General features: G+C 40.6%; 1 protein-coding gene across 1 annotated transcript; it reads left to right on the forward strand.

Annotated features, from left to right (window-relative positions):
- The first annotated feature begins 64 nt into the window (after nucleotides 1-64).
- ADAD1 (adenosine deaminase domain containing 1) lies at nucleotides 65-27617 on the forward strand. Its single transcript, XM_029910698.1, has 11 exons — nucleotides 65-337; nucleotides 1955-2143; nucleotides 3709-3876; nucleotides 4634-4702; nucleotides 5280-5405; nucleotides 8935-9058; nucleotides 10144-10314; nucleotides 12254-12483; nucleotides 14399-14636; nucleotides 22694-22826; nucleotides 25134-27617. Exons 1-11 carry the CDS (start codon nucleotides 139-141, stop codon nucleotides 25245-25247), a joined length of 1761 nt encoding a protein of 586 aa, XP_029766558.1. The 5' UTR covers nucleotides 65-138; the 3' UTR covers nucleotides 25248-27617.

The following is a 27617-nucleotide window of genomic DNA, read 5'->3' on the forward strand; positions in this document are numbered from 1 at the left end:
TTAACAGAAAGAATCAGGAGCCGTAAAACATGTAAAACTAATTTGTGGGGAAACTGTCCAGATTTGCTATGCTATGCTAATGTTCAACAGCCTTAAAAATACCTGTTGGCTAAATTTGGCTTGTAGGTAGATGGAAAAATGGCTAGCAACAATGAGTGGTTTCGAAGTTCCAGAGTACCCAGTTTTGCTCAGATGCTAAAAAAGAACTTGCCCACTGAACCGCCTCCTCAAGTCCCTCCTCAGCCATCTCCACACCCTGTGAATATGGGCCTGATGTTTTCATCTTCTGAAAATTACAACATGCCAAATTCAGCACATAAGGTGACACAAATCACAGGTATTGTCTTTACATTTATTAAGTTGATTTTCTTCTAGGAATGGCCTTTCAACACTAGTACAAATGGCTTTGCAAAATTGTAATGAAAATTAACCTGTCTAGACATGCCATCTACTTGCCTTTTACCAAAAAATATTTTACTTACCAATTTAAAAAAATAAGATATTGAGGGCAAATAAAAGGTTAGAACTATTAACTTTAACTAATTTTGATCTTTTTCCTCTTTACTTGTACATGTCAGTAAACATATTATTTGACTGTTTCTTAATTATTATCCAGCAGTGGTGTAACTAAAGAGATGCAACCTATTCAGATTTAACATCACATGTAACATCCATGGAATTTGTGTGTATAAACTGAGTGACTCTACAGGTGGAAGTACAGGGAATTTTCATCATAATAAACTTGAATAACTACAAACACTTTTTCAGAAATAGCTTTTCAGAAATAGCTTTTCTGTAAAAGAGAGGTGTAGAATCCTCATCCTTACAGCCCACTAAGCTAATGCTACCTCTCATCTGACTAATCTGCTTTCTGCCTTCGTCCCCATCTCTCTTGTTTTAGGGCAACTTCTACCTTGAACCTGCAGTTGAGGATCCATGTGGGTGCAAGGGTCTGCCCATCTAGAGTTTATTCTTTCATCAGGTCTATAATGTGTACACAGCACTTCATATAAAGTGCACCAACATGTATATAACAGGCTTTGTGTGCGTCATCTTTTGTAGAAAAAGCTGAGAATTTTAACTACAGTTTTGTTTGATAGTCACAAATTCCCTGACCCCCGCACATGTAACTTTCAAATGAGGGAGTTCAAGATTTTAGCAGGTAGTCTTATTTCTGAGTCTTTTGTCTATCAATATGTTTATTATAACTGAAGAGGAACTCTTATTCTGTATAATTTAGATGCAGCATTTATTTCATGTGGCAGGTGCTTATGTGTATTTGTGAACTGAACATAATAACATTTTTGTGACTTTTTGGAGAAAAATGTTTCTCCTGTGCTTAAAGCTCAAAACATACTTGGATAATTGGGCAGTGTCTTGCTTAGGAAAAGTAATCAAGTTTAGATCAGGCTAAGATAACCCATGCTAAAGTCCAGTCTTTTTTCTAGTGTAGATACAGGGTAACACCAGTGCTGTATCCTAAGCACCTGCATACTCAGTTAAAATGGACCTGAGGGCCCACAGCATGAGGCAAAAACTCTATTGCCCTTTGTGATACTGTAGTAAAGAACTATGGCTTGTGCTTCTGCTATTTTTGTATGCCATGAAATAGATTTTGATCTGTTAAATCAGATAATCTCTGGAAGTACTTGTATTCTTGGAAATTATGGCCTTTGGTTCTGGGTTTACATGTGACTGGGTTTGACTTCAGAGACTATCAGGTTTACTAGTCAAGGAACAAGTCCGAGTGCCGTTAAAGGGGCAGTCACTAACATTTACAGGGTTACCAAAACTACTTACAACCTCTTCAATTAGAATAAAATGCAAATTGCTTAATCTTCCAGGTAGCCTTTGTTGAGATGCAGCAATATTATTCTCACACTTTCATTTTACTTTTATATATTGCTTTTAGCTTACTACACACTAACATCTTAATTTAACAAATATATTTTAGGTCATGTTTCAGACTTGCTATGTTCCAAAGCAGCCCATCCACCTCCAATCACTTCACTTCTTCCAAAGAAAATACCAAAGGAGTTTATACTAAAATATAAACGTGGGGAGATAAACCCAGTATCTGCCTTGCATCAGTTTGCACAAATGCAGCGTGTGCAACTAGATTTGAAGGAAACTGTTGCAACAGGTAAATATTTCTGGTTTTAAGAGAAAGTGTCCTTGTTGCCTCATGAATTTGCTCTGCATGCACTTGGTGTGACTGGCTGATACAGAAACTAATTTTTTTTTTTAAATGTTGGTTACACTGTATGTAGTATTAACAGCTATTTTTACTATGCCTATATCATGCCTTCATGTAATCCAATCAGTGGTTAATGTGATCACTACAAAATCAATTATAGAAAATGCTCTCACGCTGGTCTTTGAATGCTTTTTTCAGGTACTTTTTAGACAATTCGTTCTTATAGTATATGTCTGCACTGCAGTTAGATACTCATGCCAGCTGACTCAGGCTTGGGCTAAGGGGCTGTTTAATTGCGGTGCAGATGTTCAGGCTCAAGGTGGGAGGGTCCCAGAGCTTAGGCTGCAGCCTGCACTCAAATGTCTGCATCACAGTTAAATAGATCCTTAGCCTGAGACCCACAAGCCCAAGTCAGCTGGCATGGGCCAGCTGTGGGTTTTTAATTGCAGTGTAGACATACCTATAGGCAGTCATTCTTATAAGCAACTTGGCCTGCTAAATTTGTACCAAATATGAGTTGTTGTTATGCAACCTTGAACATACTCATTTCCTGACGTGTAATTTGCATCCTCTCTACTTACGTGTTTTGGGGTGCTTCAGGTTGATATTTGGTCACAGTGGACCTGCATCTGTATGGGGAGTGTAATGCCTTTTCAGTGCTATTCAGTTGAATCTCCCAGACTGAATCAGATATGGTGGGACTGGGGAGAAAGTGAACCAGTCAGTGAAAGATCCGTGTCCACCCAAGGCTACCTTGGTTAACAGATCAAACCATGGCAATGACAGGAGGTTGTCCTGTCATGTGTAGTACAATGCAAAAAGTGATGGAACCTGACCTTTCAAAGGTCTTGTTTTCATTAGGCTCTCTGCCTACTAGGAAGTAATGTCTGTTAAACTAACCCAAGAGGAAAGCTGAGATATTGGGGAAACTGGAATTCTGTTTTCTGACAGACTTTGATGTTGGGAAATATATTATTGGATGTTTTACCATTAATGTAAGCCCCCTTTTTCAGAGGTGACTTGGGCACTTAGGAGACTTAGTCTGATTGAAAGGCTATAGGATTTAGGCTCCTCTATCACTTTTGAAAATGGAACACAGGCTCCTGAGACTAGGTGTTCTTGAAAATTTTACTCTTAATTTCTCTCTCTGAAGCTCAGGTCCTAAACATCACACCACTACTGAGAAGTAGAAAAATAGCCTCATTTTACAGAAGCGTCGAATGGCCATAGTTTCCACTAAAATGAAAGGCACCTAAGTGAAGGCACTAAAATGAAATGCCTAGCACCTCGGAAAAATTGGGCTTTTCATTAATATGTGTAAATCTATTTATGAATCTTGGATGAAAGGTGAAATGTAAATATAAAATATAATTCTTGTAGATGTAAAAAGTAGTTTGGATTTGTTAAAATATCTTGGCCTTATATTCATCTGATCTTCCATAATTATAAATGCATAAAGCTAATGAATACATTAAAATAAACTTCTAACTGTATATGGCTTCTTTTTCTAGGCAACGTCTTGGGGGCTTACTTTGCTTTTTGTGCAGTGGTGGATGGAGTTCAATATAAGATAGGATTGGGGCAAAATAAAAAGGAGTCTAAATCAAATGCAGCAAAACTGGCTCTTGATGAGCTACTCCAGTTGGACGATACAGCACCAAAGGTTTTTGAAAGTTCAGGTAAATATTCCAGTAACATCTCTACAATAAAAGTATTTTTAAAAATAAATGTCTAGAGTAGCTTTGACTAAACACTCCTGCATCAGTGTGTCTCTTCCCATTCCAATGAATCCTTCCAGCAGAGTTAATCAGTTTGCAATCCTTAAATTTTTCCTTTCCTGCTCTTGTATTTTTAAATGCTACTTTCAAGGTTCCTGCCATCTAAAGGGGAGAAAGCAATAAGGAAGTTAACCCTTTAAGCAGTTTCTTTTTTGTAGAGTCTTCCACATTATTACAGCTATTCTTTCCAGTAAAAAGTAATTTTAAATTTTGTTCATAGTCTGAGACTTTTTTTATTGAAAGTCCTATTGCACCAAGACACTGCTTTCTGAAGAATTCAGTTATCACAACATTAATCTCCTGGTTTTTTGAGACAGGGACTTTATTAATAATCTTCTGTCCTCACCTGCTATAGCTTTGAAAGAGAGCAGCACTTTATAGAATGTGGACTAATTTAGGGAAACTAAATTAATTGGGAAGTAGCTTATTTTTGTTCAGTGATGAAACAATTGACAGATGGCAAAGTGTGAATTTTAAATTATCCTGGCTGTTTGAGGGCCTTGCAATTTCTATTTATGTAACTTGAAAAAACTGTTTCCAGCAACCTTTTATTTTGGGACTTTTAACTAGAATTGAACTAGTCTACTGCTGGAAACACTAAATGACAATGAATGTTTTAAAGTCTTAAATGTTGAAACTTTCTTAATTAAATTTACAGGTCCTCCTCGGATTCCTGCAGAACCCATAGTTTCAGCTGAATCAACATACATTTCAAAGATGCCTTATGGTAGGAAATCCATTCCCCCCCCCCCCCCCCCGAAAATTAAATTGGAAAGCTAACAGATGTCTTTACAGAGTTGTATTTGGTATTCATTCCTGCCAACTTAATGATATCTATAAAAATATTACTACCTGGTTCATGCAGGGATGTCTCTGCTTTAGTGAGACTAATCTCCCAGTGTCTGAGGTAAGATTGGTGTACCTGTCATATAGATGGATAAATACACAGATGAACTTGCTTAAAGTCAAACAGTGAGTCAGTGGCGGAGTTAGAATTAACATTTCTGTCCTCAAGATATAAAAGGCTGTGTCTAATAGATTGCATCTAGGGAGCATACTAGCATAACTTGCTTGAGTTTTCTTATTCTCAAATTTTCATATGCATTTTTAATTTTTTAATTCAAAAATGCCTGTTGGCATTATTTAGTATGGATTAGTGAATGTATTGAATGACTTTACCATATGTTCAGTTTTGTAGCTCATCTGAATGTTTGACATTGCTTTGTTCTATTTTTTCCTACAAACTTGTATTTTGTTGGTTTCTATTGTCTTTTTTTTTCTTTTTAAATTATTTTCTTCACTAGAGAGAAGGCATCTTGTGTATGAAAAATTTTCACGAGCTGTCAGGGAAACATTTAACAGGCTGACTGCCAAATATCCTGAGTACCAGAGTTGTAGCAATTCATTGGCTGCTTTTATAATTGAAAAAGGCAAGTCTGTTTTGATGTTCAGTGTACTTATACAAAAAAACTTTTGTGTTTGTAGGGTGCATATACAAAAAGGGGTATTGAGCATAATATAGCAATGTAGATTAACAAGTATAGTAGCCTACTAAATCCCATAACCAGCAAACCCTACTTCTTTTGACATGCCAGAAAATCATCTATACAAAACAGAACATTATTGTACTTTCCTTATAAGGATATTACAAATCTGTTTGTACGCATTGAAATGGAAAGCATTCCATTGTGTTAGCCTTCACCAGAAAAGTTGAAAGATGCAAGCCTTTTCAAGATTGTTGGGGTTGAAACTGCTGCATAATCTCACTTGTTCAGGCTTACTTTTCATTTTGAACTTTCAGAGGATAATCGCAACGAGTTATTTGTTTCGTTATATGCGTTTCACTGGGAGTTCTCTAAATGAAATTAAAGGGTTGCTTCTCAGGATAACACATTTCATAGTTGAAAGCTTTACATCATTCATTCATTCAAGCACCTAGATTCCCAGTCCAAAACAGGGACTCCTGTTGTTCTAGGTGCTATACAAGTGCAGAACAGATAAGCCTTCTGGGGCAGGGACTATAATTGAAGTAAATTCTAATGTGAAGTAATTGGAGCACACTCACTGGACCAAAGTTAGACAGTACAGAAAATGCAGATAGCTATATATGCTCTTTTGAAATCATAGGCCATGTTCTGCAGTAGATGCAGCCTACAGTGACTTTCAAGGATATCACCAAATAAAGTACCATTTGTGATGGGATCCCCATTTGTGCTGTGCCCCCTTAACTCTCCAGCCTGTGCTGTCTGTTGCAAAGCTTTGCTAGTGATGAGCAGCAAACACCTCCAGACGCTGTCATCACACAGCACAACCGCATGTGGTGCCCCACTCCCATCTAGATTGCATGAATGTTCCCAGAGCCACTCATGAATCACACAGAGAGAGGAACCACCCAGATCCCCCCAGCTTCCAGCCTTGTACCTCAGGAATATACCATCTTGCACTGCTCAAGACCCTTTCTTGAGCAATGCAAGTTTATTAATTGGTTCACCACTTCATCAATGGAAAGTAGATACACACCAGCCTTTGTAAACCTTAGCAGATTTACCAAACACTTCAGGCAAACTCATTGGTAAACATAAACATTAAAACAAGTTGATTGATTACAAAAGAGAGATTTTAAGTGATTATAAATGATAGGCAAAAAGTCAGAGTGGTTACCAAAAGAAAATATAAGCACACAGTCTAAACTTTAACCCTTATCATGCTAGACAGCATTTAGGTCAAGCAATGTTCTCACCCCACTGGATCTTAAAGTCCTTAGTATACAGGTTTGTCTCTTAAACCTGGGCCAATCTCCTCTGTTGGAGTCTTCAGCCTTCTGAGCGTTCTTGTTGCTTGCAGCGTAAGTAGTGGGAGGAGAAAAGGCAAATGCATGGGGCCACTGTGTTCTGTTTTATACCTGTAGTCCATGTGCATGGAGAACACAAGTCAGGCATGTCTGGTGGGCATTGCTGAGCCACTAGGGCAAGGTTGAGCAGTTCCCCTGGTGTGGCCTTGGGTAAGTGAGTCATTGCATTGTAGCTCCCTTGCTGGACAATGGCTGTTGTGATGGTTGTTCAGCACCCACCCGGGTGTTGGTTATCCCCCAGGCTATTGTTTTTGGGGAGCTAGTATCTGGGTGCTTCCCAAACCCTCAGCATATTTTAGTGACAATCATACAACACAATTCTCATAACTTCATATGCATTAATGATATACATAGTTAGATGGAACAGTGAGTTTCAACAGATCATAACCTCTCCCATGATACCTCACATGGCATGCTTAAATGAAATATCACAATTATATTCAAATGATGAATATGGGGGGTTGCAAGGCGCTCCCCTGAGGTATAGTGTCACACCATTATTGTTAGCTAGCCAAGAGGTCCTGAAGATCTAGAACACTGTAGCTAGATTTGTATATGAAAGAATAGACTGACTTTTGTGTATTTAAAAATGTTACTTTTGACAATAATCAGCATGCGAGGTGCCATATTTGGGTTGCTTTTCCATCTTTGGGGGTTCCCTCATTCTGCTCAACTGATGTCATTTGCAATGCATGGAAGAGGATGGATAGAATTCTCATGTGCTTTATCTTCCTGCTACAATGTTGGACCCTAGGGCGTACTTCTAAACTCGGGTGTTACCATCTCTTAACAACAAGGTCAGGGAGTTAGTTAGGGGTGAAAGGTTTGCTGGGATTGTATCTGTAATGGGGGAGAGCAATGTTGACATCATCTAGGTTAGAGAGGAGCAGTTACAATAATCTTAAAAGGGGGATTAACAGGATGTAGATGGGTTTTCAGAGATGGAGAGAAAAAGAAAAGAATCTTTTTGGGGAGGCAAGGAGAGGAGGGAAAAGTAGTAAGGCAAAAAAGATTGAGTAGTGGGGTGAAATAAAGGGAGAGCGAGATACTGCAAAGATGCCAACTTGAGGAATGGGGAGGATGGTGGAGTCCTGCCAATATGGAGAAGAGAAGGGAAAAGATGAGCTTTGGTCTTATCCTATTGATCTTAAACTGATGGTACATCCTGAAGGAGACATCACCCAGATGGCTGTGGATGTGGTATTAAGGAAGCCGAAGTGGTGAAACAAGCTTGAATTGTCACTGCAAAATTAACAAACTCTGGATGAAGCTCTGAGGGGCAGCAACAGAGGGAACGGGAGATGATACACACTGAAAGTGTAGCCAAGGAGATTGGAGGAGAAGAGAGGTATTTGAGCATTTAACGAAAACCCTTGGAGGTGAGGTTCAACGAGACAACTGTAAGGTCCAACTGTATTGAACGGAGTTCAAATTCATCTCTGTACACAAAGTATAATACCATCCTTTCATCTTCCCCTGCCTCGTACTTCAGTTAGTGCCTAAGCCATCGGCACCATTGATACACTCACTGAGCCGTAGGTCTTTTTTTTCTGTGCCTTGAGGTAGACAATGTTGGTGCAACTGCATTGATGCATTTATCTTGCTGTCACTTAGCAGTCTGAGTTAAAGCAGTTAAGGGAGTCATCAGCGTCATCTGTCTCTCACAAGATTTTAAAAGTCCCCCCAAACTGTTTCTTCTGATGTCTCTCTGGAAACTGAGTAAAAACTACTTCTCTCCCTTCCAGAAGAGCAGAGTTCTGAATTCTTCTCAGTTATTCCCTTCAGCTTACAATTTGTCAAGGACTTACAGGGTCAGTGATATACCAGGACTTTAAAAGTATAGTGTTCCACAGGTGTGTGATGAAATGTTTTTAAAATATGCTCTAAACTCTTATCGTAAAGAGGTATTTATTTTCATTTACCAATCAAGTTTCCACCAATAATTAAATGTGTGGCCTCATTAGACTAAAACACTCTCCTTTTTTCTCCCCTTTTGTACTCTAATCAAAAATGGAATCCTTTTAATTCCTCCTTTAAAAGCAGTTGCTTTAAAAAGATGGGATCCTTCAATCAAATGAAACTACTAGTTAACTACTTTTTCTTTTTAGCTGGACAGTATGAAGTTGTAGCTCTTGGCACAGGAGAATTCAATTACAGTCAGTGCATTCATCATGATGGGAGAGTGTTGCATGACACTCATGCTGCTGTTACTGCAAGACGCTCTCTGCTAAGGTAAGAAGATGAGTACGTAAACTACAAGAACTGCAGACAACCATTTTGATTAAGCTAAATATTTATGGCACTGCATTTTGTGAATAGTAGTTTTATATAGTTAGGGCTACTGTTTTGGGGGTTTATTAACTTTTTTTTTTAGCAATTTTTGAATTTTATGGTGCTGTCCAAAAATTGGGGCTTTAGGAGGTTTTTCTCTGTATGTAGTGTATTACACACCATTACTCATTACAGTAGTATTTACTCTCAATAATCTCTGATGTTCCCTAGTGCACTTTAACATAGTGTACAGTAAAGGCTCCCTAATTAACTTTTACCTAGTACTGTTTGCAACAATACTAGGTAAAAGTTAATTAGGGAGCCTTTACTGTACACTGACTGGCCCGTGTAGACCTTGCTAATGTGCGGCATTAGTATGCTTTAGAAATCACACCCCTATCGTCTGCATTGCTGCTCTGTGTAGACAAGCCCTTAGATCAGGGGTCGGCAACCATTCAGAAGTGGTGTGCCGAGTCTTCATTTATTCACTCTAATTTAAGGTTGTGTGCCAGTAATACATTTTAACGTTTTTACAAGGTCTCTTTCTATAAGTCTGTAATATATTAAACTATTGTTGTATGTAAAGTAAATAAGGTTTTTAAAATGTTTTTAAGAAGCTTCACTCAAAATTAAATTAAAATGCAGAGCCCCCCAGACCGGTGGCCAGGATCCAGGCAGTGTGAGTGCCACTGAAATCAGCTCACGTGCCACCTTTGGCATGTGTGCAATAGGTTGCCTACCCCTGCCTTAGATATAAGTACCTGTTCTTGGTGTTTTTCCAGTGTTTGGGTAGTCACCAATTTCTTTTTTGTATTGAATGGTGTTTTATTGATGTCTATGGATTAAAAACAAGTCAGAAGCCTTATATATAGTATTTCAGGTTTCTTTACTAGATTATTTATTCAGATTTTACAGATGTGCTGAATAAATTAGTTGTGTGTAAATGCTCAGCAGCTTAAAATGAATTTAGTTTTTTATACAAATATGCGAAGTCTTTAAAAGTCTGCATATTTCAGCATTTCTTGATCTATAACACTTTGTTTTAGGTATTTTTACAGGCAGCTTTTGTTATTCTACAGTAAAAATCCTATTATGATGGACAAATCCATATTTTGTATGGAACCAGCATCAAGCCTACTCGGTTTAAAACAAAATATAAATATTTTTCTCTACATGAATCAGTTGCCAAAAGGATCTGCTCAGATAAAGTCACAGTTGTAAGTATTTGAGTCTTCAGATCTAACAGATGCTTATTCAGAGATGTAATAAGATACTTAAATCTTCCATTGAGAATAAATTAATTTGCATTATAGTGAGGAGCATACATAGCAGGACTATAAATCAGACGGTATGGAAAAGCTGAGTTTTGGGGTTTATTTGGTAGAACTGTGTTGAAAAATAGCTTAATTCTGTAACTAATGGACTGACAAATGCGTATTTTGGAGCTTTTCCTTTTATATGTACACACTAAAATTGTGTAGTATGACTAGAAAAGAACTGTTTTCATTGTATGACATATTACTCGACCATGGCACTTAAGACGGTTGTTGCTGGAATATAATGTTGACTGCTCATATTATCAGAAATTCTTGGAGTTTAGAATAGTCCTTTCAAGCTAAAGTTAGAATAGACTTCTAGGGAGTCACCTGAAGTGGAGCCCCCACAAGGAAATTACTTGAAGAAGAGGATACTCACTTTGTGGATTTCTTCGAGATGTGTGCCCTTGTGGCTGCTCCACTACCGAGCTCTGCCCCCCCTGCTTTGGTGTTTCCTCTGTCAGACTTTGTGGTAGAGAAGGAACTGAGGGCAGCATGCCGATGCAGTCCTATAGAGTCTCAGTATGGGTATGAGGATGCATGCATGGACGAAATGGGCGCTACCAAAAATCACAGATTAAAGATGCAGGGTGCATGCGCACCTGGAGTGGAGCATCCCAAGTGAGATACACCTCAAAGAACTCAAGTTATTACACAAGGTGAGTAACCTCTCCTTTCTTGTAAACAATAGTTTGAGCTTCTGGTTGAAATCTGTGCCATTTGGTGCTCTTTGACAATATTTTTGAGGTATCTTGATCTTGAGGCACAAGATTACTTAGGTACGAGCAGATGGCTTTTGTCCCAAATCCTGTTAGCATGGGGGCTCTTTGAATAGCGTATTTAAGTTTAGGAAGTTTTGTTTGCTGCAATAGTAAATACTCCAACAAAACCATGTGGGATGGCTTTTTATTTTAAAGTTTCTGCCACGCTTATGCATGTTGGACACTTATGTAAGTATTCCTATGTTGGCAAAACCTGTCCCTTAATTAGCAGGTTTTAGTGTGCTTTTCTGAGAAGAAATTAAGATAAATGGTAGTTGAGCAGTGCTGCCTGCAATTAACGCCCCTGCATATCTGCCGCACCATAGGTTGTCTGGCTGGGACAGAACGCAGGACCTTTCGCCCACAGTGACAGGCTTCTGCTGCCTGAGGAACTCTCTAAGCTAAGAGCATTACTAAGCTCTTTTCTGTTTGGAATAGCCACTAAGAGGGAACATAGCATACTTAGCCAATGTTACATCTGTTTTCTTCAAATATGTTGGAGTGTGAAGGTTTCTTGGCTGTTGTCTTAAATGAGAATGACAAGTTTGCATCTGCTTTCATGTGGCAAGCATAGCCTCCAGATAACTTGTAGTCAGATGCATAATGCAGCAATAGTAGCCTACTTGCAGTAGAATTTCAATTTTGCATGACTAGTGATGTTTAGGATTTTGAGACTTATTAGGCTGAATTACTGGTTCCTCTGGTCAATTTGAATAGTAAGTAATATAGTTATTTATAGGAAAGTAGCTTAAAAGTCATCATATTAAACCTTTTATGTTTTGGACACTCCATTTGGAGGGTTTTCTTTTTTTTTTTTTTTTTTTTTTTGGTTGTGAGAGAATGAGTTCTGTGATTTTTGCATTGCATCTAGAAAATCTAGTAAGCATTACTAGCAATCTAGTAATGAAGTCATTTGGCAGCATAAGCAGATTTTGGCAGTTTTAAACCTTGAAAAGTAACTAACAGTGCCTGTTAATTTTGTTTCTTGGCTGTCTTTTATTTATTATATATATATATATGTTTTTTAAAGAAAATATTTTTGTTGGACTTCATTGGCTTTTCTGTAATCTTTATTTTAGACGTCTCAATCCAAAATCTATATCTGCATTTGAAGCTAATGAAGAGCTTAGTCTCCATCTTGCTGTGGAAGGCAAGATTTACCTAACTGTTTATTGTCCCACTGAAGCTGCTAACAGAGTAAACAGCATGTCAGCTAGTGACAAATTAACCAGATGGGAAGTGCTGGGTGTCCAGGGAGCATTGCTAAGTCACTTCATTCAGCCAGTTTACATCAGCAGTATACTTGTTGGTAAGCCTTCCTTTACTGATATAAAACAATTATTGCTTATGCCCTAACTTTCAGCTGTGGTATTTCATTCTGGTTACATTAATAAAAATTCTAACCAAGTGGAATATAATGCTTTATTTTAAAATTTGTTTTGCGTTTTCTATACTTTGTTTTAAAAAAGAAATTAAATATAAATGTATTTATACTTAAAATTGAGGTTTAACTTCTTTAAGATTAGAATATGTTCTTTACTCTGTCAGATTACCCTCTCTGTCACCATACATGAATTCTAAATTTCCTGGGTTTTGTTGGTTTGCCACACATGCAGTTATTCTGTGTTTAAAAATAAGATGTTGTTACAAAGGATGTGGTGACCATTTAAATTCAGATTATTTAAATGATAACTTGCATATATGAAAACTCCCAACCATACAGTCCGGTAATTAGACAGTACAAAGTAGAGCTGGTCAAAAAACGTAAACATTTTCTGTTGAATTTGTAGGGGTATTATGAAAAATGTCATCAAACTCAACATTTATACTAAAACTAGTTAAAGAAAAACCTTTGTAAATCATCTTTCTTCCTCCTTTTAAAGATTAAAGGTACCTCTAAATTAACTAGTTGGCAATAGATTTTTATGCTGGGAAATAGTAACTGCCAAGACAATAGTAAGATTTTTTTTTTTGCCCTCATATGGCAATCAATTTTGATGGCAGTGAATGGCCTTCCTGAATTCCTACAGTAGTATTTGGCTATGCAACTGAAATAGGTGAAATGGAATTGCTGGAAGTAACATGATATTGTCCCAAGTAGTTTTTAAATTAGTTTACATGTAGATCAATTCCCCAGATTTTAACAGTTGTGGTGACTTTTCCTGTGATGATATATATGGAATACAGTTTTGGAAGAAGTTTGAGGAGGCACAAAGTCTCTTCCCTCCCCCCCCTCCCCCGACTCTCTCCTAGTACTTAATTGTATGCCTGTTCCTGTCATTCATACAGAATGTGGACACGGTCACTCATACTGCTTTTTTAAATTACTTTTATGTTCTGACTTTTTTAATGTTTAGATTAATGCATTCCAGATTCTTTCTTCAACCTTCCTATATACAGGAACTCTCCAGACAATATGTACCCCTGGGTGCCAGTTTAGTCCTTGACGGAAGTATGTACTTCAAAGCCCAGAAAAGTCAAAGGCTATGACTATGCTACAAAGCTCACAACTGCACCACTGTGGCGCTGCTAGTGCAGATGCTCTAAGCCAATGGGAGAGAGCTCTCCAGTCAACTTAAATTACTCCAGCGCCTGTGAACAGTGGTAGCTATGTTGGCTGGAGAAGCTCTCCTGCTGACATAGCTGTGTCCATACCAACACTTAGGTCAGTATAATTTATGTCGTTCGGGGAGGCGGCGTGTAATTCTCACCCCTCAGCGACATACGCTATACTGACACAAGTTACAGTGTAGACATAGCCTAAATTCAAATCTGATGAGCCAAATGCTTCTGTTAAATTCCTGGAATAAGTTAAAATATAGAGTAACTCCAGTGATGAGAGTGCAAAGGCTGACTTTCTATATCAAAAATAAAACACCATCATAACTTGCATTTTAATTGGCATCTTGAGCAAAGACACCAAAGATAAATTGAGCCTCTCTATAGAGAAGGTATCCTATCAAAACAAATATGGTACTTGTTGCAGATGAAGTTGAGCAAAAGCTTGTGTTGCCAATGATGATGCTGTTCTGCAGACTTAGTTTCAGCTTTAAAAACAGCTTTAATAACAATTAAGAGTAATAATTCAACCTGGAACAATTGAAGCTTCTGGGTTCTGAGCTCCCTTGAAAATCTGGTCACAATTTATCTGTATTCTAATATTTCTGCTTACAGTGATGTGCCTGTGTAGGGTGGTTTTTTTTGTTTGTTTGTTTGTTTTTTAGGGGATGGAAACTGCAGTGATACAAGAGGACTAGAAATAGCTATAAAACAACGTGTTGATGATGCACTCACATCAAAGCTTCCCATGTTTTACCTGGTCAACAGACCTCATATTAGTTTGGTGACTGCTACACATCCAGTTCAGATAGACTTGGAGCACAGATCTCTTAGTGTGAATTGGTCACAAGGGGACACTTCATTGGAAGTTGTGGATGGTTTCAATGGGAAAATCACTGAAAGGTTAGAATCTTTATACTGTGTTAAAATTAGTGATGAGCCTGATTACTCTGTGTGTGTTTGTGCCTGTCTAAGTAATTTATTATAACTCTCAAACAGTTCTGGTTTTAGGCCACAGTATTATAGAGTAAATGACAAGTTCTCAACTGTGACAAGTTAGTACACTCAAGTTACTCACTCAGGTGAGTGACTACCCTGCAAAATGTTCAAGCAATAGTGATTTGATTAGCAGCAGAAATTGCTTGGATTAGCAGCTGATCAGATCCAGGGTGAGCAGCATTTGAGCTTCAAACAGCACACGAGGCCCCACCTTGGCCAGCTAGCTGGAGCTTAAAGCATCACTTACCTTGAGCCAGAGAATTGTGTATGTGCATGTGAGTGGTTGGGTACAACTCTAGTTTTACCTTGACATAACACTGTAGTGAAGACAAACCCTGTATGATGATGATGAAATGCTTTCTGTTCCGATAGTAAGTCAGGAGGATGTTAGGCAGCAGCAACTAAATCAGCAGGTTCAGATAACTTGCATCCAGGAGTTTTAAAAGAGCTGGCCAGGAGCTTGCTGGACCATTAATGCTGATTTTTTTTTTAAATCAATATTGCAACTTTAGGGAGATTCCAGAAGACTGGAGAAAGCTAATGTTGTGCCAGTATTTAAAAAGGGTAGATGAGACAACCGGGGGTAATTATAGGCCTGCCAGCCTGACACTGATTCTGAGCAAAATAATAGAGCAGTTGATCCAGGACTCTAATTACAGTAACTCCTCGGTTAACGTTGTAGTTATGTTCCTGAAAAATGCTACTTTAAGCGAAACAATGTTAAGCGAATCCAATTTCCCCATAAGAATAAATGTAAATGGGGGGGGGGATTAGGTTCTAGGGAAGTTTTTTTCACCAGATGAGAGAGAGAGAGAGAGACTCTCTCTCTCTCTCTCTCTCTCTCTGTGCGTACACACACACACACACACACACACACACACGCACAGTATAAGTTTTAAACAATTTAATACTGTACACAGCAATGATGATTGTGAAGCTTGGTTGAGGTGGTGAAGTAAGAGGGTGGGATATTTCCCAGGGAATGCTTTGCTGCTAAATGATTAACTAGCACTCTGCTGGGTCCTCAAGGGTTAACACGTTGTTAATGTAGCCTCACACTCTACAAGGCAGCACGAATGGAGGGGAGACAGCATGGCAGAGAGAGACAGACACACATACTGTGTGTGTGAGAGAGAGACACACATTGCCCCTTTAAGAATGCTGACCCCACTCTAAGTACATTGCCTTTTTAAGTAGATCAGCAAGTTGAGATAGCAGCTGCTGCCAGTAAGCTCCCTCCTTCCTGAGCCCTGTCGTGTCCCCCCACTTCTCTGTGGAGATAAGGTACAGGAGCGGGGGGGGGGGGAGGGAGGCGGAAGGGGACACCCTGACATTTAGCGCGCGCACATACACAGCAAGCAGGAGGCTCCCAGGAGCAGCTCCAAGGCAGAGGGCAGGAGCAGCACACAGCAGTGGGGGGAGGGACAGCTGAACTGCCTGCCAATTCATAGCCTGCTGGCCGGCTGCTACACAGGAAACTTAGAGGAGCTGATAAGAGGGCTTCCGGTCCACCCTGTTTCCAAGCCCCCACCAGCTAGCTCCAACTGGCTTCTCTTTCTGCAAGCAGTGAACAAAGCAGGTGGCTGCCAAACAATGTTATAAGGGAGCATTGTGCAACTTTAAACAATCATGTTCTCTAATTGATCAGCAACGAAACAATGTTAACCGGGATGACTTTAAGTGCAGATTTTCTGTTTATTACCCTCTAATTGTTGGTCATCGTGGTTTTATGAAAAATAGCTCTGGTTAAACTAACTTGCTCTTTTCTTTGGTGAAATTACTACTTAGATCAATAAAGGTAATAGCGTTAAGGTAATATATGCAGACTTCTGTCAAGCACTTGACTTGGTATCTGCATGACTCTTTATTTAAGAAACTAGAGACAAAATCAATATGGCACAAACTAAATGAATTAAACATTGGCTAGTCTCAAAATGTAATTGTGAATGGGGAATCCTCAAGCAGGTGTGTTCCTAGTGAGGTCCCACAGGGATTGGTTCTTGGTCCTATGTTTTTAGCAGTTTTTTGTTAGTGACCTAAAAGAAAACACAAAATCATAACTGATCAAAGTTTGCAAATGACCCAAAAATTGGGGGAGTGGTAAATAATGAAGAGAACAAGTCCCTGATGAAGAGCCAGTTGGATCTCTTTGTAAACTGGGCACAAGCAAAGAATATTTATCTTATTACTGCTAAATGTGAATGCAGACTACACTTAGAGAGCCGCATCCTGTATCCTACCTCATGTCCTTTTCAGAGTCTCTGCTTCCAGGATAATCTGTTGAGCGTGAGCTCCTATGATGCTATGGCCAGAAGGGCTAATGTGATCTTTGAATGCATAAATGGCTATATCAAGGAGGAGTAGGGAGGCTGTATTACTGGGCTGCAGAAGTGTCTCCCACAGTTCTGGACATCTGGCCTGCTCGCCCCTCTCTGCATCTCAGAGAAGTGGATCAGTGTTTTGGCACAGCACAGTCTGGCCACGTCCCCTCTGCTTCTACTTGCTGACAGATTCTCTGCCTTAGCAGCAGTTTCTTTTGCTCCTCCTCTTCCTCCTTCTATTTTAACTTTGTTGCTCAGTTTCTTGGGCAGTGGGCAACACCATTCTCCCTTCTCTGCATTCCTCCTTCTCCCTGGGTATATTAACCCCATGGAGATTAACTTCCCCGAGCCTCTGCTGTAGTGCAGTGGTTCTGCTGAAGGTGAGCTGTTTGGGTCTGAAACCTGAGTAGGCTCCCCTAAGTAAGCCTCAGAGTAAATTTCTCCACTCAAAACCCTCTTCCCCTCCCCCTAAAGCTGCTGCAATACCCCTTCATTCCTCCTTTGAGGAAGTGATTAGAGATGAAAGGGACAAGGCTGACTAGGGCAAGTATATTAACAAGAGCAACTTCTACTCTATAACATTCAAAAATCAAAGCGCTCTATTGCTGAGACACCAAAGGTGGGTACCGCTGTAGCATCCCTTGTTTGGGATGTGGTTATTCCCTTAGAAGGAGAGTGCTACACTAAGAAACTTAGGGATAGTGCAATGGAGGCCACTCTCATAAGGGCTTTGAAGCTTCTTTCCCCGCCCTTTGAGCATCCTTGGAGGTTTTGCAGGAGCATCTCTTTCCTGGCTAGAAGATCTCAAAGCCTTTAAGGACTGAGATCACCCTGACTTTGGCTTCACTTTAGAAAAGTCTCCCTAAAAAGAAAAGAGTCTCCCTAACAACAGTGTTCATAGCTGATGCCTCAAAGAATGCAATGAGGTTCTCAGCCCAAGCCATGGCTTCCATTTTATTAGCCAGGGGCCACCTCTGGCTCTGGAAGCTAGATACTCTAAGCAGGGCCAAGTTTACAGGCTCCTTCTTTTTTTGGAGAAGCTGGATATGGTGGTGGCTGACAATTCAGCAAAATCCAAACAGTCTCTCCCTTTCCCACTAAGGGCTCTCAGGAAAGAATATACACCAGCCTTCAGACATTTCACTTCTTGTCCTCAAAGGTACTAGTGTAAGGACAATAATTCCCCAATAGAAAACAGTGGAATCCACATCTGAGATAAATTCCAGAGGGACTTCACCATTCCCACCCCCACAATCCACTCTGACAAAGATTGCATATGCCTCCCTCCAGTGCTGCCATTCTTATGTCTTGGGGTGGGAACATGGGACTTCTTGACTTCAGTAGATCTAACGGATGCATGTATCCATGTCCCCAAGAGACTGTGCCATCACAGGCTTCTGAGGTTCAACTACAGCAGGAAACATCAATACTGAACACTCCTTTTTGGACTGTCCTCAGCAAAGATGGTGGCAGTGATAATTGCCATGCTCAGATTGCAAGACTCACCTGTTCCCCTTCCTGGATGACATCCTGATCAGAGCTCCATTGCAGTCAACTGTGGAAATGGTCACATCTTGGACTTTGAATTTTCTTCAGGCACAGATCTTCATCAATGCCAAGGAAAGTCCTCTGGTTCCATCCAGGAATTTATTTTCTTGCTCCAGAACTGCAGGAGGCTTACCATAGCACTATGCCTCCAACTATTCGCACTTCTGGTGTCGTGCATAGGGAATCACTCCTTGGGAACAGTGACGCCTCAGAAGTCTTCAAACTTTCATGCTCAAGTTGTAGGACCCCTTTCTGGAACACATGCAAGGTTCCAACTTAAGTTCCCTATAAGCTGCATGGCCATGTGGCACCCTATTTAGCGCCACGCAGGTGCTCAGGGAACCCTCCCGGGGACTTGCAGCAGTTGGGGTGGGGGTGCCCTTCCCCCAGCCCCAACCTAGCCAGGCCCCCAACCTGCCACAGCCAGCGCAGCCCCCCAGCCCCAACTGTGCCTCGGCCCAGACCTGCTGCAGCACCCCTACCCCAGCCCGAATCCAGCCAGGGTGGCATGGCCCAGCCCCTAACCTGGGCGGCCTCACCCCAAATCCAGCCCCAGTGCCCCTTCCTGAACCCAGCCCTGGCCTGGGGGAGGGGCGCTCTCTTTCCCAGGTGCTGCTGCTGTGGGGAGAGCTGGGGGGAGTTCTCTCTCTCTTCCTTAGCCCCAGACCATCAGCCTGCACCCCCAACCAGAGCCCCCCCCCCCATCTCAAACTTCTGCCCCAGCCCTGAGCCCCTCATCCCTGGCTCCACCCCAGAGCCCGCACTCCCAGCTGGAGTCTTCACACCCCTGCACCTCTACCCCAGCCCTGAGCCCCTCATCCCCGGCCCCAACCCAGAGCCTGCACCCCCAGCCGGCACCCTTGCACCCCTGCACCGCAACCCTCTGCCAGAGCCCTGAGCCCCCTCCCATACTCCAAACCCTCGGCCCCGGCACATGAATTTTGTTATGTTCACCGATATGATCGCCTCCGTATTGGTGCACATAACAAAATTCATTCCACACATGAGTGGGAAAAATTAGAGGGAACACTGGTTCCAACGGAGGTCTTCAACTCCTAACAGTTGTGATCAGCCCATGAGAACGTCTGTAAAGCTGTTCCCATCTGCCTTCCAGACCTTTGCAACCAATGTCAGCATGGAGGGCTGGAGAGCTCACTTGGAGACCCAAACATCCAGGGCCTCTTGAGCAGGGAGGAAAAGGCTCACAGCATAAACCTCATAAATCTGAGAGTAGTCAAGCTAGCTCTGCAAAGGTTCCGGCCCACCTTAGGGGGAAACCACGTGCTGGTTCAATCAGACAATATGACACTGGACACATATATAAACCAAGAGGGGACTAGGAGTCTGACACTACATATGGAAGCAATGAAAATAATGAAGTAGGCAGAACAGTTCCTCCTTTCCACATCAAAGGGGACCTGAACCAAAAGGAAGACAGAGACAGCAACTCCAAGAGGTGCCTGATTTAGGAGGTTTTCAGTCTCATTGTTCAGATGTTCGGCCTCACTTCATCCATCCTTCACAAATCATACGAACGCAAAGAGACAATTACTTCATAAAGGAGGCAGACCCCAGAACTATGGGAGCAGATGCCTTCTTGCCACAGGGCCTATTTTACGAGTTTCCACTCTTTGTTACTGAGGAAGGTGGTCCAGAAAATAAAACGAGAACAGGCGATGGTAATACTGGTAGCTCATTTACCGAGGAGACCTTGGTTCTCAAACCTGATTAAAACTGCAACTGGAGCCTCTAGCAGTTTGTACTTTTGTGACCAATCATGAAAAGGTATGCCTCTGCTGCTTCTAGGATTGGCTCAAAACAACCTGTTTGCTAGCCAGAGGCACTTTGGGCAGGCATGAGACGATTTCTCTCCAAATAAAGAACTCCCTAGACTGGGGAAAAGATCCACTCAATGTCTGTGCAGGCATTCCTTTCTGTCACCCAGCCCCATCAGTAACTATGACATCAGATGCATCATGGGTTGGGAAGCTCACTTCAGTGCCCTCATGACTCAGAGCAGATGGACACCTCAAGAAGCCAGTTTCCACAACAATCTGTTGGAACTCAGGGCTCTCAGGAATGCCTACTTTCATTTCCCACCCTTCATCAAGGTAAATAAATCAGGGTTCTGATGGATAACATGCACTGCATGTTCTGTGTCAACAAGCAGGGACAAGCAAAATGAAATGTGATGAAGTGTGTAGTTCATCAGATCCAAATTTCCGTTGTCCTACCTCCCATGTGTTCGGAACGCCACAGTGAATTATTCTCAGCAGATGCTTCTGCCAGGACTATTAATGGGAGCTAGACTCTCAAATTCTCCATAGTATATTCCGAAGATCGAGACTGCCAGAAGTGGATCTCTTCACCATCTCCAGGAACAAGAACTATCCTTTATTTTGCTCAAGATGGGATCTGAGCCACCACTCTTTCTTGTATCTTGGAAGAAGAGTCTGCTATATGGGTTTCTTCCAACACCACTAAGGGTGATGAGCAAGATCAGGAAGGGCAAAGCCAGAGCTATCCTTATAGTACCAACCTGGCTGAAACAGGTTTGGGAGCTTTATCTGCTTCAGGTTTCTACTGAACTGCCGTTCAAGCTTCCGACCATCCCTTCTCTCATCTCCCAGGATGGGGGTTGTGCGTTTCATCCCAACCTAGAGGTTCTCTGCCTCAGGATATGTTTCCTTGATGGTTCACTGGATTAGAATCCTCCTGCTCTGTGGAAGTGCAACAGGTGTTACTCAACACTATAAGGGAGTTAACCCATATTTCTCTGCTATTCTGTGAGTTTCTTCCATTGGTGGTGTCGCCTCCATCTTGTGCCTGAATCTGTGCAATTCTGTCTTCCTGAATTACCTGTGGATATAAAACAATTAGGCTGTTAGCTCAGTTGAGGTCCATTTGGCTGCAGTATCAACTTTTCATCCCCCAGTAGAAGGGTTCTCCATATTTGCTCAGCTGGTGTCGTCCTGAGTTTATTAAGGGTTTGGGGAAATCTCTGCCCCAGATTAAAGACCCCAACCTGGTACTTAAAGACTGCCATGAGATTTCCATTTGAACCAGGGGCAACCTTCTTCCTTCTCCCTTTATCTATGACGGGGTGGGCAAACTACGGCCCATGGGCCAGCTCCGTCCCGTCAGGGCTTTGGATCTGGCCCGCAGGATTGCCAAAGACAAAAGGTATAACAAGATCCGGTGGCTGGAACTTGAAGCCATGCTAATTCAAACTGGAAACAGGACACAATTTATAACATGAAGGGTAGTTAATCATTGGGACAATTTACCACGGGTTGTGGAGTATCAGAAGGGTGGCTGTGTTAGTCTGGATCTGTAAAAAGCGACAGAGTCCTGTAGCAACTTATAGACTAACAGACGTATTGGAGCATAAGCTTTCGTGGGTGGATACCCACTTCATCAGTAGACCCATGCGTCTGACGAAGTGGGTATTCATCCACAAAAGCTTATGCTCCAGTACAAGGGTTGTGGTGGATTCTCCATCACTGAAAATGTTTGTTGTGTGGATGATTATCTAAAAGATATGCTCTAGTCTAGTTCAAACATGAATTAATTAACTCCTATAACCTATGTTATGCTGGAGTTAAGACTAGATTAGATGATCATAGTGGTCCCTTCTTGCTTTAGAATCTATTAGTCTAAACTAACCGCATCCTTCCTACAATTCGACACAGTTTAAGAAGCAAGATTATCAGTGAAGCACCAACATATGAAATTAAGTAGTCCTCCTTTATTGAAATTAAGACTCTTTTCTCTCCTTTATCTCCCATCAGCAGTACAACCTTGAAGAGGCTGAGTATACGCAATAGTTTGACTAAAACCAGTGGTATCTCTGATCTGGTAAACTACAGGATTGAAAAGATTTTGCCAACCTTCCAATAGCTGTAATTATGGAGGTTTATACTTCTTGATTCCATTATCTTTGTTCATTTCTGCTATAAGTGGAGAACATATCACTTATGTAGTTTGAAACAGATAATCTTAATTTCAAATGTGGTTGCTGGAGCAAATAGAAACTGAATTGAATAACAAATTTCTTTATTTGTCTCATTGCTTGTCCCCCCTCAACTTTAGTTCACCATTCAAAAGTGGCACTTCAATGGCAAGCCGTCTTTGCAAGGCTGCAATGTTAAATCGTTTCAAACTGGTTTCTAAGGAAGCGAAAAGAAGCGATTTGCTTGAAGCTAGTACATATCATGAAGCAAAGGTAAGACTAGTTAAAAGAAAAACAGTAAATGCCATTTTAATGGTCGCTTTCAAGGTGCAGATAGCTGGCAAAGAAAGATTTCTAGTATGCTGGAGATGTTATGTGAACGGTTGAGCATTTCTTACAGCAGTAATGACCTTTGTCTCAAAGGCTTGCAAACTGATTATTTGCAAGTGGCCCCTGTCACAACTTCACTCACTCCTCGTAAGTGCCTCCTATCAGTCGTGGGCAAACCTGCACACACACTCTGCTCCTGGTGCCTCCTGCCAGCTGTTAACCACGTCAGATGGGTCTTAAGTGGCCCAGCCCTCCGGTCAAGTCACACACAGTCAACATACATGAAGGAATCCCTTCCGGGGAAACAAAGGTCCAACAGGGCCAATCACTGTGCCCTTGTCATTATCTGCAGTCCTGTCTCTGGGCTTAAATTTCACCCCTTCTGGGCTAGCTTTATCTGTCCCTGCCTTGTTATAGAGCACTGCCCCCAGGGCTTTCTCCCTAGAGACTGTCTTTAGCCATTCTGTGGTTTCCCAGCTCTCAACCCAAGTCACTTCCTAACTTGAGTCCCCTTCCAGGGTAACAAAGGTTCAACGAATGGTTGGCCCTCTTCATGGTCTTCAGCCCCATCCCTAGGCCTGTTTATAACTTCCAGTCCCTTTCTTGGGCTTTTTAATCCAGAGTATTTTCTCCTCTCTGGGGTTTAGGCCATGGCTTCAGTGGCTGGTGGGGGGACCTGGACCTGCTAATTTCTCTGGGTCCCAACCCAGGAACCCTATAGACAGCAACCATGTACTGCTTCCTCTACCTGGTTGCTGCTGCTGTTCCTTGGCTGCTTCCCACTCAGTCCTGTTACCTTAGGTTACAGTCCTTGGGTTCTATTTGTCTTGTTCCCTGTTTGCGCAGGGTCTCCTCCAGGCCTCCTTGCCTGGAGAATCTTTCTGTCTTATCCCTTCTGGTCCCAGCCAGGAACTGATCTGCTCAGCCCTTTTAACTGAGCCTGTTATTTTCTGATTGGCTGCTTCTGGGGCGGAGTGTGGTAGGACCACGAGGCCTCCAGCAGTGGGCCTCTGAGGGCCCAATACACCCCATAACAGAAATCCATGAACTATTAATTATACTGAAATTCTGCAGGACTTACAAAATTGCCTTGATAGTTGCTGGAACTTGAATTATTGTTCAGGTTAATGTTAGGAAGTCCATACAAAACTGTTCTTTAAGGTTACAAATTGAGAAATATCTTTTGGGTTAAAACTTTCACATTTGATCTCCATCCACAAATGGCTGCCAACCATTTCCTCACAATGGCTAGCTTGATATTGACATTGGAAAGTTCTGCAGACTTTTGTTCCACTCTTAGCACTAGAGAGACACGCTTACTTTTTGTAAGTACAGGCCCTGTTCTCCCAGGGAATACTCTGGTGGGAAAGGGATATCAACAGAAGTGGGGGAGAACGTGATAATTCAACATCAGAATTTGGGACTGAGTATGATCTTATGTTCCTTGGGCTGAGAACGCTGAGTGAGCACTAATTGAACAAAGAATGCTGTTCTTACTAGGTGTATTTTGGAACCGTGATGCTAAGGTAACTGTCTTACCCTCCCCCCTATGAAATAGACTGCTCATAATGAGGAGCATATTGACATTAAATTCCTATCCTGCTGTAAAGTTGCTGGGGAAAGCTAGCTCGTTCATAGACATGCTGAGAAGCAGAATATCTAATCTCATTTCAGACAGTTAGGTTTATGCCCTCCAGGCATTCAACCATTTTTGTACCTTAGTCCTTTCTATTTTTTTACTGAGACAAGATACATATTTTCTCTTTTTTCCGTGAAGGTGCACATAGAATTTGCTTTTCTAACATATGTTATGACCACTTTTGTCAGCATTGGCTACACTTTATTTCTATAATAATTGTTAATTTAGATGTTATACTAAACCTTTTCAAGGGTCAAAGCGACAGCTGTAATTTTACCTGTTTTTAGATTCATGCGATACATAGCTAAATATTAGCATGGTTTAGAGAATGAGTAATTAAACTGATGTTGATAAACATGAAATTGATTTTACCAAAAAAAAATTTCCTTTTCCAGTACATAAAAGCATACCCTGTTTCTTATAATCTGTCAAATCCTGTTTTCCCTTTGCCCAATCTGCTGCATTTCTTGTTTCGCATTCAATGAACACTGGTGTCACAGGCATCTTTCAAAATCAAGTTTTGCTATGGAATGCCCTAGTGGCACGATATATTAAAAAGGGCAAATCTTGTGGCCATCTGTAACATTTTTTTAACTTTTGTTTCTCTTTAGATTAAGTCAGCACTCTACCAGGAAGCTAAACATTTGCTGAAAAGCTACCTAGAGCAGTATGGCTATGGATCATGGATTGTGAAGTCTCCGCATATTGAACAGTTCAGCATGTAACTACTAAGCTGATATTGGTTTTTATCACCTATTTAAATAAAAAAAGTTAATTTTGCGAGTAAAATATTTGGATATTGGTAGTCTTAATCTTTCAAATCAGAGCCATTTACAGCAATAACAAGTGAATGTCTCAAAGACTTCTATGGTCAATTTAAACACAAATATTAGACTACCTCTTGTAACAAATAAGTCTTACTCAAGACACCAGTGATTGTTTTAGATAATCTCACAAAGCTGCTATTAAAGAGTCTTATCTGTATTGTTTTGTGGTGTTCTCTAAAGACCCTGAGATTTTTCCTGTCATGTTTGCAATGTCACAGATTATACGTTGATTTTTCCTGCTTCTCACAGATGTTTCTTCAGTGAAATTTGGCTTTCTTCAGAGGATGCTATTAATGTCCTTTTATGGTTTAGTTGTAAGAGTGAAACACGTTTTGATCTCAGAAATCAATCACACTAACTTACTGAAAAGTGATGGTTGTTAATACTGGCTTAATGCATCTTTTGTTTGAGTTAATTTAAACCAGTCTTCATTGGAATACCTTAATTTAGAATTAGCCGGTGGAACACTGTATTATACAAGTCCATGCAGGAGGATAATAAAAGTTTACTGTATACTTGGAGGTAAAACTTCAGTATTGTTAATATCAAACTTTTACTTCTCAGAAATGATACTTTTGGTGTTTATCAATGTTAAGCATTTTAGCTTCCTAACTTTCAGTGAGTTTAGTAATAGTGGAAAAGTGCACGATTGATAGTGTTGGACAATGAAGTCTTTAGCCACAATAAGTGTTGCTTAAGTAATGGTGAAAGTTTCCCTATATTGCATTGACAATGAGCTTTGCTCCTAAAATGGGAAATAGGCCTGGTACTTTCCTCTCATTTAGCTCTCTGAAGCCCACAATGAGCCTTACTAACTTGGTTGCATCCTTTGAGGACTGGGATTACAACCCTCTTCGGTCTTTTTCCTGTACCCAAGGTGTGTTTAAAAGTTCTGAATTAGCTTCCTTCAAAGTCAGTGTTCAGTTTCTTGGTGAAGTAAGTGTGAGTGAATGATATAATTTAATGGGTTAAATAGTTGTTTCCTGTTCTAACATTTTATTGACAAATTATCAGAACAGAGGAGATCCCTACAATTTTCATTTATCTAGATTAAGGTTAGAGTAGCTCCATTGAGTATGAGTAGCCCCATGGTTGTTTTAAGCAGTACTGCAATTCAGGCTATCTTGTCTTATAAAAATATCATGCCACACTAAGTAGCTACAAAATTTTATAATTTGACTCAGCAGCTGTTTTTCTCTTTCTGATCAATGTGTCCCAGAACAGATCTATATCTGTTTTTATTCCCTCAAAAAAGCCACGGAGGTTACAGACCATGTGTTACGTTGTCTTTTGAAACCAGACCAAAATAGTAAAACTGCTATGCATCCAGGATACATAAATCACATTTATTTTTACATCAAAATCTCATTTAAGCTGTTGTTGTCTTTAAGTATTCCTTCCCTATCACCCTAATTTTTTCATCTTCTATGATATGATATAATATATCTTTCATATAATTTCTTGACAATTACTAGGTGTTCTGTTCCAGACCAGCAGTAAACATTTTCCCTCATTCATTAAAGAGCTTAAGAGATAAGACTGGGCATAGTTTAGGATCACGTTAGTTCAAACTTTGTATATTCAGAAAAAGTTACAGTATTTTTATCATCTTTCCATTGTTGGCCTCTATAGAAATTTCAGGGTTGCAAATGGTAGTGCGGTATTTTGACATAGGCCTCTCTACTAGTAATTAGCATGATTCCTGCAACTCATTTCTGTAGGCTACTAACAGATGTCAGTGACTTTAGGTCAGTGGTACCATTGTGGGGTATAGTCAGACTAGTGACAAAAGGGTGAGAAATGCTGTGTTCCATTATGAGTCTATTAAGCAAATTCATTCCCTAGATATAAAGCATCAGTTGCAAAACTGTTGGCCAAATGGGAGTATTTTCCTTAAGTTACAGTAGTAATACTCGTTTGTTTTCAAGAAAGAAAGTTTAAAAGGGTGTTAGAGTTAAATACCTACTCTTGTTTTATGTTTTTATAGAATGTTATTATAGTTGAAAAAATAACAATTAGCTTAATTTTGCTGTTTGACTTTTTGTATTTCACTCAAGATGCTGAAAGCTGGACTTACGTTTAGTCAGTTTCATTTTGTACTCCGAGTGCAGTGCTATAGAGTGGGGTTGAACTTTTTGTTGAAGGAGGGGTATACTAAAACAAAAGCTTGTTTTCCATTTTTGTGTGTGTTTATACCAGTAACTGCTTGTTTGTGGTTGAGTAAAATGAACAGTAGGACCTTCAATAAACCAAGAGTTCTATCAGATG

Source organism: Terrapene carolina, unplaced genomic scaffold, assembly GCF_002925995.2.
Source record: "Terrapene carolina triunguis isolate 2854851 unplaced genomic scaffold, T_m_triunguis-2.0 Scaffold66, whole genome shotgun sequence".
In the NCBI taxonomy this organism is placed as follows: domain Eukaryota; kingdom Metazoa; phylum Chordata; order Testudines; family Emydidae; genus Terrapene; species Terrapene triunguis.

What these genes read in the sequence shown, in the direction of transcription:
- ADAD1 (XM_029910698.1), top strand. Translation starts at nt 139, where the DNA reads ATGGCTAGCAACAATGAGTGGTTTCGAAGTTCCAGAGTACCCAGTTTT. An exon ending in AAAGGTTTTTGAAAGTTCAG is followed by an intron (nt 3,877 to 4,633) that starts GTAAATATTCCA and finishes TTAAATTTACAG; the next exon opens with GTCCTCCTCGGATTCCTGCA. An exon ending in GCTCAGATAAAGTCACAGTT is followed by an intron (nt 10,315 to 12,253) that starts GTAAGTATTTGA and finishes TCTTTATTTTAG; the next exon opens with ACGTCTCAATCCAAAATCTA.